General features: G+C 42.5%; 1 protein-coding gene across 1 annotated transcript in view; it reads right to left on the bottom strand.

Moving 5' to 3' along the window:
• Positions 1 to 11617, bottom strand: part of LOC119163191 (putative phospholipase B-like 2) — a 40522-nt gene extending 28905 nt beyond the window's left edge. Inside the window, exons 1-4 of the mRNA XM_037415137.2 lie at positions 11492 to 11617; positions 7315 to 7573; positions 4238 to 4484; positions 1622 to 1719 (exon numbers count right to left, since the gene is read on the bottom strand). Of these exons, the coding sequence (XP_037271034.2) occupies positions 1622 to 1719; positions 4238 to 4484; positions 7315 to 7547 (578 nt within the window). The 5' untranslated portion in view covers positions 7548 to 7573; positions 11492 to 11617. The remainder of the gene's footprint in view (positions 1 to 1621; positions 1720 to 4237; positions 4485 to 7314; positions 7574 to 11491) is intronic.
• Positions 11618 to 16280: the final 4663 nt, after the last annotated feature.

The raw sequence follows: 16280 nt of genomic DNA, 5'->3' as shown, positions 1-16280 counted from the left end.
CGGCGGACCTCAGTGATCTCAAAATTTGACGAGGCTTTGCGAAGCTCCACTTGAATCGCCTTCGGATTTTTCGGCTGGAATGGAACTTCCCTTGGTAAGAACCAGAGTCACAGGGATGCAGTGTGTTCACTGCGACACAAGAAATCAAGCGGCCAATCCTTGACCGTCATTCAGGTTAGCCTAGGGGAGTGCCCTTGACCAGGTGATAAGAAAGACATCAGAATAATCTGACTTGCCTGATTTTTCGAGAATTGCAACAATGTACCAGTTAAAAGAAAGCAACAAGAAACACGAGAAGCCAGAAAACAAACAAACTCTTGGATAACACAGATTCTGCCACACGACTCGACAAGAATCCACGGGACGTTCTTCTTCCACTGTCACGATCTTCCACAGTCACTTCCACTGTCACGCCCCTTCAGTACTTGTGCTCTGCCAGTCACATCCATTAAGATGTTGTGTAGGTGGTTTAGAATCTCACTTCGCGTAAAAGTTTAATCCTCACAATTGTTCCTGTAGTGTACTTGTTCTTGTTGTTCTGTTTTTTTACCTCTATATATGTGTCTTCTTCCTCACCGGTGTTATTGTATTCATGAAGTAAACTTCTCTGTTTTGGGAGTGAAGTTGAAGGTAAAGACGACGATGAAGATGAGTGAGGAGACTTACTACCATTACTTCTCCGAATATTTTGTCCTATGAGGCTGCTTCATTAGGACTTAGTGACGCCCTCTCCGAATCTCCATGTGACACAAAGAGTTAGCTTGCTGAGCCATTGAGCCGCTTTTGATTTTGACTAACCCATCTTATATTTAGTATTTCATTATTGCACTTTAATGACTTGACCTTTAGGAGGATTTCATATAATGATTACACCTCAGTTATTCAAGAAACATAATATTTCTTTTCTTTCATTTTTTTCTTCACTCTGTGCGAAAAGAATCTCGTCATGTCAAAACAAAGTATTTTTATTTGCCTAGCTTGGATATTTCTAAGTAATCTTACACTAACCGTCGGCTTTTTGGCCTGTCTCCCTTGGAGGGTAAGAGCCACAAGAAAGGATCAAGCAAGAAAGCAAGCAATGAAGAGTTTGCGGGTTGGTCCATGGTTATGTGTTTTCAGTGACACCGCACAAAATATGTCAAGCAACGATAGCTTCCCCGCTAAACAGAACGTCTTGTAATACAAGGGTTAACAATCAGGTCAGTCGAAATGAAGTCCACGGGGACACACTAGGGTCATATAAGTCTGATGTCTACAAAAAGAGAGATTGGGAACATGAAACAGAAGTAACCCTCAATCATAGATAGCTACTCTAACTAGCTTGCGGCAACCTGTTTTATGCTTATTCATAAATAACTTGTAGGTTATACTCATTTTCAGCCTGACCACGCCAACTGCTGGGAAAAGGCCGCTCCAATGTTGCGGTAATTAACCCAGGTCTCAATATACACACCTCTTTAATTATTGCTTTTTCCAAGTAATTTTGTCGTAGAGGCTGTAAGAGAAGGCATATCTGTTTTTTGCAGAGGATTAGGTGTTCAGGACTATAATCGACGGCGCACCACGAATGGTTCTGCACGGCTAAAATAAATTTTCTTATTGTGTTGTCAAAAAAGCTTACAAAGCTCTGGTGATGTTTGTGAATTCTTGGGATGCGTCAAGAGTGGCGTTTTCAAATGCGTCACTCAGGCCATGAAGCTGCTTCATTTGGAGGCGCACCTGTTGAATGAAAGAAAGAACATTTGTGTACACTCTCTGAAAACGCTCCTCTGAGATCGCACCTAATCGACCAGTTTCCGCTAAGACATCTGATGTGCTGGCTGATGATCCTTCTTTTTCTGCTTTTTAAAAACTTAATTTTTGAATGTGCAAGAAAAACGGTAGTTAAACTTGTTTGAGATTACTGGCTGCTTTGAACGCTATCGGTCATGATAGTTTACTTTCGAAAAAACCTCAATGTTCAAGGTATTTGAAGAGAGTTGATATTATCTCTGTAATTGACTTGTAACACGCATGCACCAATTTATACCTGTGTCGATAAACAACATAAGGCAAACTATTTTAGACAGGCTTCTCTCATTGGAGGTTTTTGGGTCAGCCTATTTTGGTAATTTAGGTTGACAAACTATAGTGTGAATGAAACGGTTCAAGGTTCAATTTACAGTATCTTCTCAAGCCTCTACTCATTAGTGTATGTTTACAAATGGTAAATAGACCCAACTAAACGCTTTCAAGAACAAAGAGCGATTCTCTTGACTCTGAAATAGAAATAAAATATTAGCGTTGCTACTCTGTTCCATGCAGTCTCGTGTAATGTGCGTCCAACACAACTAGAACGATTTAAATAACTCGTCAAATATGTTTCCCGAACTGTGACACACGTATGTTGCCTTTGCATTGTTGATGCCGTTTATGTACTTTCGTAATATTGAATGTTATTTTCCATGAGTGAATGCATAATTCTCACTTGCAGTACTCTACAAAGAAAACAATTTTTTTTGACAAAGAACTTCACAAAACTAGTTTGCGAAGCTGTATGTTTTTGCCACAAAGTGCTATAGCTCTAAAGTATTTTGGCTAGAATCAGGGTCCAGAATTAGGCGTTAATTATTACATATGGCACGCAAATATCGTAATTAAGAAACGTTCGTCAAATTGTCGTTGTTTAAAATAGAACGCATTCCAGTTGCGATGTGCCCCGCCGTGGTGGTCTAGTGGCTAAGGTACTCGGCTGCTGATCCGCAGGCCGCTTGTTCGAATCCCAGCTGCGGCGGTTGCATTTCCGATGGAGCAGAAATGTTGTAGGCCCGTGTGCTTAGATTTTGGTCCACGTTAAAGAACCCCGGGTGGTCGAAATTTCCAGAGCCCTCCACTACGGCGTCTCTCATAATAAAATGGTGGTTTGGGAACGTTAAACCCGACATATATATCAATCAATCCAGTTGCCATGTGAGCCTCAGTAAGTTCTAGTGCACCATCCATGTACAAGTGTTCGCTATTTCTGCGCAATCTGACATGGTAAGGTCTCTGTACGTCAACACGCAGAAAACAGGGCACCCCGAAACATAATCGTGCGCTCACTGCTTCTCAGTAACAATATGAACTAGCAGTACCCCATGCCGACACATTGAGATGCTGGATCCACGATAAAAACACAATTTCAAGTCATTGAAATCACCTTTGCTTTGCTTTGGGACAGATGACACAATTGGGCACACTTCGACAGTGGCACCATATCTTCGAACCAATCATTCCGTTTTTTGAGTAGACCTCTTTGAAGACCAGATGTTTCAAGACCTTTTGACCCGCATCACATCTTTGATAGCGTCCATACGCCATGCCTGTCAGCGTAGGAGCGTGAGGCGCTCTTGTTCTATGGGTTCAGTGAAAAACCACTGGTTTTTATGCTGTGCAAAATAGTGAGATAGTGAGGAGAAGCACTAAAAATTAGCCCTGTAGAAACATACCTTGTCTCCTGCTGAAAATAAGTAAAGATATTTCTCCGACAACGTTGACTGCTTTCTGACCTTAGCACAATGGCACACACATAAAGAGAATAGATTCATCCAACTACGTAGAAGGTATTGCGAGACTTGAGAATTGCTGCTGCAGAAGTAATAACTGCACTAAAATTATTGAAGGAAAGCTCATAATAACATCGAATTGCGCTGTTGCAGAGCCGCAAGTTTCCCGTATCGTTCATTGTCACGTTTTACGAAATAGAATCTATGATACGTGAATCACTTCTTTTTTAGCGTGCGGGGGGGGAGGGGTGATGCCATTTACAGTGCGCCGAAAACTCAAATGATTGTTCTCGCTCACCTATATAAATTTTTGTATTATTATATATTAAAATAAATAAATGAAATGTTGCATTTATATGATATGCATCTACCAAAACTACAATATACACCGCCTTTACTGCAGAATAACAACTTTTAACCTCAAGGGATTTCAACAAAGGTTGCTTATTTACTTCTCAAAAGTCTTTAACGCTGCTTTTTGTTAAAACACTTCTGTCATTACTGGTAGCAATCTTTTCACAGCCTACGTAATACGACCCTCATCAAAGTAAATGGTTGTATTAAATGTCAGCTACTGTATTCCAAGGAGTGTTACTTTTTTCGTACCCCGCGATGCTTTCCTGCCTATGACACTTGTCCACACAGAAACGTCAGGCATTTTATTTTCAGCTGCTTTAAAGCAATACGTTACCCAAATGTTATGAATCGCTCACCATGTTCCAGTAAGGATCACTGACGCTCAGGCGCTTCTCGTTGAGATACGAGTACTCGAGGTTTTTCTGCAGAAAGTCGTTCAGTTTTGTGCAGAACTCCGCCTGGTTGTCGCAGTAGTGGGCGAACATATTTTCCCACTGTGCCTCCATGAGATAGCGAGTCAGATACGCTTCCAGCGCACCAGCAGCGTACGCCTGCACTTCGTCCGTTACGTTCGGGCTCGATTCAACCTCAAGGTAGCCCCACCTGAAAAAAAAAAAAAAAAAAACAGAACTTGATTCATCTACAGGCCTCACGTTTGAGACACTTATTTAGCACATGGCGAAAATGACCCCATTGTTCTAAATCGCACCTCTTCCCGTTAGTCTGGTCTGTGAACTAGCTATGCTCGTGTTCGTTTTTGCCTACTCCTCCTTTTCCTACAGTTGGTGCAGAAGTGGCGTCCCCACTGGTGTTTGCGTTGTGAGCGTAACCGGTACAGTTAACGCGAACGAAATAGAGCGGACGCAAAGTCTCTCGGTATCACGAGCCGCTGGCTTCAACATGACGTGACATGACAACAATTTAGGTCCTGAGGAACAGACATTTAGAAGAGCCGTAGCCCCCCCCCCCCCCCCCTCATATCAAGTCGGTCTCTCTATATCATCGCCATATCATTCTCGGATTCGCGTACCGCAGCCATCGTTCTCAAACGCCACTGGCTTCAATCTTCGCTTTTTTTCCTCCTTCATACAAGCTCGAACCTCGGCCAGAGCTCATGCGCATTCAGGGCTGTCATGTGCAGGACGGCAGGCTTCGGTGGTCGTAACGAGGCCATCGCCGTTTCACATAATTCGCAATGACTGCACTGCACAGAGGTGAGTGCATGGCACTCCAGCACTGACATTTTCTCTGAAAATATGTAATCAGCGTTACATAACTATGACTGCGGAAGCCCAAAACTTCGAACACAGTCGGCCTTGCCGAAACACGAAGCCGCGCTCATAATCCACATAGGCAGTATCAATATTGTCGATGCTTTTAAGGTGCATTCGAAATATTTGCGTAATGAACAAGAATGCATAGAATGTCTTTGCAGTTACACAAAATACTGCATACATGGCGTTTGTAGATATAGTCCATTATTATGATATTGCTTACCATCGTTTTGGTATAAACGGTGATACATTCAAGTCAAGATTTGCACTCGCACAACTGCTCTCCTCGTCAGCGTTATCTGACGCTCGTTGGGGCTATATGATAAAACTGGTTGGGCGAAGAATCGTCTTGCCCAATTTACTAAACAAAATACATGTAGGGATTCACGATTTATGATTTATCAGGAGCGCAAATAGTGTTAAAACAGAACGAATGACCGTGGACAGGCACCGAACCTGCGATTTTCGAATAACGTGTCCGATGCTCTACCAACTGAGATACCACGGCGGCCATGTCCCCGTATCCTCTTTAGCGCGTATATGTGCACTAAAAATGGGGCGCCACTCAGATTGAGATGCATTGAAAATGACAGAGTAATTTGCATTCGAAATGTTTCGCAGTAAGCAAGGATGCCCAGTGTGTTTGTACAGTATGTTTGCAGTGTGTTTGTACAAATACTACATGTAGAGTATGCATAGATTTTTAGAGAAAGGGTGCACCCGTCAACAGATATAGGCCATCAGATATAGGCCAAGTATAATGCCTTTGCGTCCATTCTTTCTTTTACTAATAACCGAAAACAGTCACCAAAGACTTAGCGAGAGGTTCCTTGAAAAGCTACTAAACCTAAGGTGTCACCTAACAAGACCAGAATGCGAACACCACCTTCTACTTTTGCTTCTTACTCGATCTTTTGATACTACTCCCTTCCGAAAGATTTCTACTTTAAACTGGGTTTTACGTTTCACCTATAGTCGGAGGCATTGAAAATTTTCTGCACCTCATCCGTTTATGCACAGCATTCATTGTCGGCCCTTTCTTGACCAGGTGACAATAATATGTGATGAGGTCATCATGTCGTGGCACAACGAAGTCGAGAGATGACGTAACATATTTCGGCGGCATGTCGCGTTATATTGACGTTTTATGGAAACGTAATCACGTTAGGAATTTTGTATCAAACATGCTTATGTTGAAGCTGAAGGAGCCCATGGTCGATTTTCCTGTTGAATGAGGAATTAAGGCCCTGGCGCCAATAACTCAGTGGATAATATTTTGCTTGAATAATATGGTATCTTGTTCAAGTATAACGCGGTGAAAGATGAGATCTATGAAGCCGGCTTGAATTGCATTCTCATAACCACATACACCCGGTAAATCATTTAGTAAAATTGAGATGAGGTATCTTTGTCAGCCGTTGAGTGCCGTCTTCGGAATATGTGATAGTGGCTGGGATACGTTCTCGAGGGCACCCTATCTAGGGCAACGTTTGCGCCCATCTCCAGTGGTTTGCATGTAGCCGTAGAGTGTAGTATTATTTCAGTACCATGAAATTGAACGTTCCACTCTTACATTAGTTTTGCAACGCGGGCAAAAGGCCGTCTAAATAGCCACAGTGGTCCAGTAATTACTCGAGTTCTGACCTGAAGGGTGTGTAATGAAACCCTGGTGATGCAGTCGCATTTTCGATGGAGGCGGAAATGTTTGAGCTATACGCACTTAAATGTAGACGCATGCTAAAGAAGTTCAGGTGGTCAAAACACGCTCAGCTATAAACTACGCCGTCTTTGATAAATATATTGTGGTTTCGCGTCGCGAAACCATAACAATGTTTATTCAAAAGGCTTTTTATGATTACGTCATACGAGTCCACTTGTGCAAACGCTAGTGCGTTGTCCAGTAGGTAACGCACTTGACTTCGGTTTGTAAGAATTTGAAAACTGGGTTAAAGGCTACCACTGTCTACTAACTTTGTTTTGTTTTGTTCCTGTACTTTCTTTAGGGCACATACCATCTTGCGTGACAAGGCACTATTTGTATAAATGTGAACGAATGGCAGAACACTACAGTCGTTGAATCGGCACAAAAATGCTCATTTTATAGAAACTGAAAAGAACATGTATTTCACTGGAACATTGAACCAACTTACTAGACTCACCCGCTGTTTTGGGTATCATCACGGAAGTTAGCCCAGGCCACCGGAGCCAGTGACGAGGTGGCGCCATTGCGAGAGGTGGCCGGTGGCTTTCCTTCGTAAATGACGATGCGACTAGTTCCAAGTTCGGGGGCGGCATAAGCCCACTTGCATTCTATCGCTTCACACGGGGCCGAAATACCGACCTGGACACAAAGCCAAAAGAAGATGCTGGCGACCACCCGTGCGTGCCCCATTTTTCAGCTCGTGGGTCACAAAAGAACTGAAAAAAATGAAGAAAAATATATACAGCCCAAGTAGTAACACACATATTTAAGTTGACGCTTGAAAAGCGTTAGGTGGAAGGTAGATTTAATAGCAAGTGAATTTCGTAACTAACAGAGAGAGAGAGAGAGAGAGAGAGAGAGAGAATTATTTTATTGAGGGGCTGGAGAGGTGTGCCTGGTTTTTCACCTGACAGGCTACTACAGGTGCCGGGGGATGACAATGATATATACGATGATAAATACACAACACGCACAGTTATGCGCACAACACGCGCATAACAATCTCATAACAAATACAGTCACTCACACGCACTGCGCTATTTACAACGTTTCGTTCATGTCTGTGGCCCGTAAGAATGTCAGTAGCGCTTTTTTGGAGTCTAATGCACTGGAGCTGTTGTGCCATGGGCCTAGAATATTGTAGGCCCACGGCAGAATAGCTCCAGCACATGACAAGGCTTTTGTTTAATTGTCTGTAACGTAACTAGAGATTATCTAACGGTACACTAAATAACTGGCGTGGTTCATGAACAAAAAAAGTCTTGAAGGATCCTCGATCTTCACCTTCAACAATAGAGTGCGATAATCCCGCGCATCGATTCCTCAAATGCTAGCCTTGCTTAGGTCCATGCCTCTACAATGTCGCAATATAGCGAGCACCTGTGTGCGTAAGACAGGCCAGTTGAATAAATCCTAGAATGCTTGCAGCAAGTACAGTTGTGCACTGCCCACTAAGCCATACTTCTTCCTTTTGTGAATCAGCGAAGGGATCACCACGACTCCGCAAAACACATAGTGGGCTCACTGTGTTGTTGCTTTTTGATTTATTTTTTGTATAATAAACACGTCTGAGCGCTTTGTAATAGGTTGACCATAAAAAAACCGACTCCTTTGGCAATTCACAGGTATGGACGCCTGGCAAAATATTATGCTCCTGCAACGTGTGTTAAGGATACTTCCCCTATTGCATGATATTCATACAGCGTTTCTTTGTGGAGCATATTCAAACAACGTAATGGGCCTTTGAGACCATGCGTCATAGACCATGCGGTCTGCTTGGCACTGGTGTGCCAAGCAGACCGCATCGGTTCAATTCTCAGTCATAATAAACATTTTTATTTGTTTCGTTTGCATCCTTCTAAGCGTTTCGGTTTCAGACATCTTTCGCACACAATCACCGACGCCAGTACCGACACCATCATGCCTGTAAACGTAGCTGTCTAACCCCATTGCGTTAAATCATTCGAACGTGAACTCAGCTTCGTGTGTTATTTTATATTAAAAGGTAACATTTTTAAACAGGCAAGATCAGTAATGTTTGGGACTTCATATGCCAAAAGAGCGTTGATTGATATGCATGCCCTAATAGGTTCTCAGAAAGTTTTGACCGTCTGGTGTCCATTAACGTGCTCTAATATGGCAAATTACGCGGGCCTCTAACGATTCTACTCCACAAAAGTTCGCGTGCCGTGCCTAGAATTGCACCCGGGAAATTCTGGTTAGCAGCCTAGCACTGCAGTCTAGCACTCCAGCCAGAAAAAAAAGAAAAATTATGTAACTGTGCGAATGTTACGTGTTAAGGGCAAAATTACTGTTCTTGTAGACATTATTACAATACTATTCGCTTCATATCTAGATCGCATTATACACGCAAACAGTAACAGCAGCGCTGCAATAGAATTAAATTGAAACGCCAATAATTGAAGACCTCTAAGGAGTCCTGTAATGGGCGCGTTCAAAGCCGAGGTGACCAGGGACGGAGGTCGCAGCGCAAGGACCCGCAGTGACGATACGCACGCTCCGCGTCCCCGACAGAAGTCACCCCGTTTATTCATAGATCACGCTCTATCTAAGCATTTCAATAAGGGCGCCCCAGAGCAAACATCTGGAGGGATGGATATCACGTGCCGTCTACAAGTACTGCACAAATACGTAGATAAGGAGAACTAGAAAGGACAAAAACTACTGATTTTAAGTCATGAATGCCCATCAATCTGACCAACTTGTCGCATTTTTTTAGCATTATCTGTTAACCATTTTATTCACTTCGTCTAACACAACCGACAGCAACTGTGGACGTCACGACGACATTAGCTCTGTAATTTTGAACAGGTTTGTGAGTGCCATGTATCTTTTTTTTTACAGAGCTATATTGCACGCAGAAAACAATATGCCCTTTGTGGAGTAGAACGCTATTAGAAATTTATTGTGCATTGTTTTTAAAACAACCGTAACCATGTAAGTATTTGGCGGACATAGTTGGCCCATTCATAAGAGATTTTCGAGATATTAATGAATCACGTGTGGTAACATCATTAAAATCATGTTACCATTACCAACTAGAAAAAGGCTCTAAATTTTATTGAAAAGAAAAAGTCCTCCCAATTGAAAATTTTGAATATATGGTGTGAGCTGTAAATGCAGGGCTTATTAAAGAAAAATTTTCATTTCCGAAATCAGCAGCGACTGTGTTTTGTAATTTCGTCGTGGCGCGTTTACGGTACTTGAAGTAACAATGTTTACTACCACCTAGCCTACTAATCACCGTCCCAAAACTGAATTTCGCGCATGCTTCACATGGAACACCGGCAGTTGGTTGCATGACTGACTCACTTGCTGTATTTTTAGTATTTTGAGGCTACGCTGTTTGTCGTTGTGGTGTGCTGGTTTTCACGTTTTTGGTGCAGTGCTTAATATAGATAAAGCACAAATTTATTTAGCAGTTTATTATTTCTGGTAAAGGAAAATGGACACTCGAAGATGCATCTATTGTGCCGCAAAGCCTAACTTGGGCGAGATTAGTATGGTTGTTCGATAGGAAGTTCTTGGGAAGAACTTTATGAACTTTTTGGCTCAGGGGTTTAGCTTCAACGGCCGCCTGGACAAAGGTCATGGCCATATCGCAGTTTATGAGATGTTTTCAGAGACGAACTGCAGCAAATATCTTCTAGAGGTTTCGTATTTGCATAAACACATTTCAAACGCTGTACTGATTTGGTAATATTAGGAAGCTCTTTCGTTTGTTCAAAAAAATTATAAATAATGAACATGCTTCTGAAATGATTTCATGCTGTGTAATATTAATGAAAACTATCAAAGGTTACGTGGAAAGTATAGCGAATGTTATGAGAAGTAATTCTAATGTAAATGCGAAGAATTAAACGTGGCCGGAAAGATAACTTGCCTCCAGTCCCTCTTAGTGGCAAGTCCTTGGCATAAATGGCTGGTATTTATATCAACGGCATTGTGTATAGCAAACAAAAACAAACCCTTTATTTTTACTGCATTCCTATATTTATATGGTCTAGAAAAACCAAACATCAAATTTGTACATATGCTCCACAAGTCATGAGTGTAAAATGGAACATAGAGGACACAAATCGCTGCCTTGCGACTCCTTGCATTTTAAAAAATATCTAAATGTGCAATCGCTAATGAACGTTCATTGCTTTATTTGTGAGATTCAGGAAAATATCTTAGATACCAGTAGTCTAGTATCAACATGAGTGTGACGCGATTAAGTGTAACACGGAGTGTTATTGACACACGAAACAAATTTTTAAAATGGAGGAGACGAAGGGGGCGTTACCACAAGTGATACTTAGGTGAAACACAGAACACTTCAAAAACACAATGGTACTGGATGGATCACGTTAAGAGCCCCTGTGTACCTAAACATTGGCATAAACATGGATATACCCAGATTGTGCATGCACAGAAACGTAGAAAATGAGTCTGCCGATAAGAAATAGTACAGCAGCTCAATGTAATATGTCTATTGTGGCTTGTCGGCTGGGAACCTGTATAAATATGTATAGGCATGATGAAGTTTTGCCAAGCACTACGTTTTCCTAAACGCTGACTTCTATACAACGTCGCAAAAGCTTGCCATGAGACAGATGAATCGCACTTACCAACGCAGGAGGACACCCGCATCCGACTGTCTTCTCTGCTACGAAGCTGTCTTATCGCAAGAGGCCGGCATCACGCGCGGGCACTCTGGAATCCGTTGTGAACACTTCAGAGTCGGCGCTTCCGGGCAAAGGGCGCACTGCGATACAAGGGCCTTTCAAAACGCGATCGCATTTTTTACTTCTTCTCCGTCTGCATTACGAAACGGAGAAGGGTAAAGGGAAAGAACGCAGGAACTCGTTTGCATGCCGCTGCGTTTTTCTTTCAGTACTCACATTCTGTGCTGTAGGTCAGAAATCTCTGACCTCGTATAGCCGGCTTTTTAGTCCAGTGGGAGCCGGGGAAGCGCAAAGATGGGGGGAGACGCCTTTGGAGAAGGAAGCCATGTATTTATAAAAGGTCTCTCTCCTACGTGTCGCATATATGATTGATTTCAGAAGCTCACCTTCCATCCGTTTTCAAGAAACATATCGATACCAGGCGTCGTACTCTTTCCACTGCCATCTCTGTTCTCCTTCCCCGCTGTGGAAGGTCAGTAAAAAAATATCAGGCATTTCGGAGGAAGAGACTTTCGACTACCTCAAAATCACTTCACGAATGACAAAGATTCCAACAGAATGCCATGCGTGCCCATTGCCCATCAAGCTTCTCTCTGATGCAGACAGCTGTCCATTGCCGGTTCAAGGCTCCTGAACTTCACCTGTATAGGCTCCTCAAGAACGGCCATCACCGTAACTTCTACTTCGATCCGCGCAACCTCTTCTTCCTGTGCTCTCCGTCTCGACATGTCGCCCTGTCCGAAATATATATGGGTCATTCCATATCAACTAGATCCGCTCAATTTTTGCCAATCTCCGATCGTGATAAAAAACTCGGGCAGGAATGCTTGAATTCAAGAATCACTTATAGTGGTGTTATATTTAAAAATAGTGTGTTGCGTAGAAGGCACTAAACACTTTGGGCGCCCAAGTCAAACTGTATTACGCTAAACAATTTATCTAATAATACAGGTTCGCCCCACCGCTGTGGTCAAGTGGCTAAGCTACTCGGCTGCTGACCCGCAGGTCGTGGTATTGAATCCCGGCTCCAACGGCTGCATTTCCGTTGAAGGCGAAAATGCCCTTGGCCCATGTGCTCAGATTTGTGTGCACAGTAAAGAACCCCATGCAGGTGGTCGAAATTTCCGCAGCCCTTCACTATGACGTCTCTTATAATCATATCGTGGTTTTGGGACTTTAAATATCACAAATCAGTTTATGTTACAGGTTCTAGCAATTACTGGGAAAACACTGTTGCCTTAATCTCAAGGCACTACTCTTTGATGAATGGAATAGATTAACCATTTCTTAAGCTTTCTTTACCGCCTTGGCGAAAAATTGCAATACGCTGCATCCTTAGCAATTCTTCTACAAAGCACACGTTTTTTCGCCAGTATTATATATATGTTTTCTGTCTCGCGTGCTCACGTATTCACCAAAAAAAAAAAAAACTTCGGGAGTGAATGAAGAATTAACATTGCCAGAATAAAGCGAGGTAGCCTCAATTTTGGAAGCCATTTGCTACGGCGTCTTTTATATTTGTGTTATGGCTATGGCACGTGAAACAGCGCCTGTTATTATTACAATAAATGCGAAGCAATCCTTTGCGACTGAAGATGCTTTGAGCATCTATCTATCTATCTATCTATCTATCTATCTATCTATCTATCTATCTATCTATCTATCTATCTATCTATCTATCTATCTATCTATCTATCTATCTATCTATCTATCTATCTATCTATCTATCTATCTATCTATCTATCTATCTATCTATCTATCTATCTATCTATCTATCTATCTATCTATCTATCTATCTATCTATCTATCCGTCTACGTTTGGGAGCTCTCGTTCTCACCCCTTAAATTGAAAAACAAAATTACTATGGAAGAGTAAGAGGCTTTGACGAATATAACTCAATCTTCATGACATGGATAATGTCACAATGTCGTCGCGTACCTCGTCAAAATCTTTCGACCAGGCGTGTTGCACATACCTGCCAACGGGGTAGGCCATAGGTATACTGGTATGTGCCACAGGTGATTGATAGTTAATATCTATCAAGGAGTGGCGAGAATCATCATCGTCATCATAATCATCATCAGCCTGACTACGTCCACTGCAAGACAAAGGCCTCTCCCATGTTCTGCCAGTTAACTCGGTCCTGTGCTCGCTGCTGCCAACTTATACCCACAAACTTCTTAATCTCATCTGCCCACCTAACCTTCTGTCTTCCCCCAACCCGCTTGCCTTCTCTGGGAATCCAGTTAGTTACCACTAATGACCTGCGGTTATCCTGACTACGTGCTACATGCCGAGCCCATGTCCATTTCCTGTTCTTGATTTCAACTATGATATCCTTAACCCCTGTTTGTTTCCCTAATCCACTCTACCCTCTTCTTGTCTCTTAAGGTTACACCTACCATTTTTATTTCCATTGCTCGATGCGTTGTCCTCAATTTAAGCTGAAGCCTCTTTGTAGGTCTCCAGGTTTCTGCTCGGTAGCTAAGTACCGGCAAGATACAGCTGTTATATACCTTCCTATTGAAGAATAGTGGTAATTGACCTGTCATGTTTTGATAGTGCTTGCCAATTGTGCTCCACGCCATTGTTATTCTTCTAGTTACTTCAATCTCGTGGTTCGGCTCCGTGGTTATTACCTGCCCCAAGTAGACATAGTCTTTTACAACTTGAAGTGCACTATTACCTATCTCGAAGCGCTGCTCCCTTCCGAGGTTGTCGTACATTACTTTCGTTTTCTGCAGATTAATTTTAAGGCCCACCTTTCAGCTCTCCTTGTCTAACGCCGTAATGACGAGCTGCGATTTATCCCCTGAGTTACTTAGCAATGCATTGTCATCGGCGAAGCGCAGGGTACTAAGGTACTTTCCAGTAACACTTATCCCTAACTGTTCCCATTCTAGGTCTCCGAAAAACATCCTGTAAGCATGCGATAAATAGCGTTGGAGAGATTGTATCCCCCTGCCTTACGCCCTCCTTGATTGCCATTCTGTTGCCTTCTTTATGAAGCACTGTGGTAGCAGTTGATATCTTGTAGATTTCTTCCAGGATGTTTATATATGCTTCATCGACGCCGTGATCCCGCAGTGTTTGCATGGCTGCTGATATTTCTACGGAATCAAACGCCTTCTCCTAATCGATGAAGGCTATGTATAGTGGTTGGTTGTATTCTGAGGATTTCCCTATCATCTGATTGATGGTATCAATGTGGTCGATTTTTGAGTAGCCTGTTCAAAATCCTGCTTGTTCTTTCGGATGATCGTATTCTAATGTTTCCTCAACTCTGGTAGCAATTACCTTTGTAAATATCCTGTATACTACGGATAGCAAGCTGATCGGCCTGTAATTCTTCAAGTCCTTGTCGTCTCCTTTCTTATGTATTAAGGTGATCTTAGCATTCTTCCAAGACTCTGGTACTCGTCCCGTCAGGGGACACCTCGTAAACAGGGTGGCTAGTATTTCTAACACAATCTGTCCTCCATCTTTCAGCAGATCTGATGTTACCTGATCAACACCAGCAGCTTGGCCTCTTTGCATGCTCTCCAAGGCTTTTCTGGCTTCTTCAATCATTACTGAAGGGGTGTCATCTGGGTTACTGCTAGTGCTAATAGTATTAAGTTCGTGGTTGTCGCGGCTACTGTACAGATCTCTGTAAAACTCCTCCGCTATTTTACCTACCCTATTCATATTGGTAGTTATTTTGCCTTCTTTGTCCCTTAGTGCATACATCTGATTTTTGCCTATCCCAAGTTTTCTCTTTCCTGTTTTGACGCTTCCTTCGTTTTTCAAAGCGTGTTCAATTCTATCCAAGTTATACCGTCTTACATCGCATATCTTACGTCTATTAATCAACTTCGAAAGCTCTGCCAGTTCTATTTTGTCTGTTGTACTTGACACTTTGATGATTTGACGCTTCTTAATTAGGTTCTTCGTTTCCTGGGAAAGCTTGCCAGTGTCCTGTATAACTACCGTGCCTCCCCCTCCTTAATGATACTCGTCAGATTATCATTCATTGTATCTAAGCTAAGGTTGGTTTCCCTAATAAGAGCGGCGAGAATAGACATGGGTAATGTTAAAGGGTGAGCGTTAGGGAAAAGCTGACATCTGCAGCATTCACCCTAGAAATGCAAAGAACAAATGTCAGTGTCCCAGCAGGAATTGATCCATAGCATTCTCAGTGTCCACAAGTATTCTACCTCGGAGTCATGCGAGATCTCGGAAAAACGTTTCAAGCCCACCCTAATGTTCGTGAGGAAGCAAAAGAAAGCGAGGCAGTAAGGTCATGGTCGTAAAATGTCGATTGTGGTTCCAATGCTGGCTATTCAAATTTACAAACATTACATATGTACTCCTATGATACTGCTGTTAAGTCGGGTTAACTTAAATTAGGATTGGGTGCCATCCGCTGAATCTCATTTCGGTACCACTGTCCTGGGCTGCCATTTACTCGAGAGCACCGCTGCTTCATTTGAGCTTACCGCTTGTGGTGTTGCTCTAAGCAACTGATTATACAACACACAAGCGGCTGTTTAACGTATGTGTGTGAGAGCATTAGTTCAGAATCTCCGCGCCACTTCGTAATGTTTCACTCAATAAAAAGAACAAAGTCACCTTCTATATGCCTGCTTCACCTGACATCGTTTTCCAAGGCGCATGGGACGTGTCAAATTGGCAGTATTATTACTTAAATATTTTTATTGTAGGGAGAAAGAGGAACACGATGAATTCGTT

The sequence above is a fragment of the Rhipicephalus microplus genome, chromosome 9 (genome assembly GCF_043290135.1).
Source record: "Rhipicephalus microplus isolate Deutch F79 chromosome 9, USDA_Rmic, whole genome shotgun sequence".
NCBI lineage: Eukaryota > Metazoa > Arthropoda > Arachnida > Ixodida > Ixodidae > Rhipicephalus > Rhipicephalus microplus.
The sequence above is the reverse complement of the archived record's forward strand: the minus strand, read 5'-3'. Positions and strand labels throughout refer to the sequence as shown.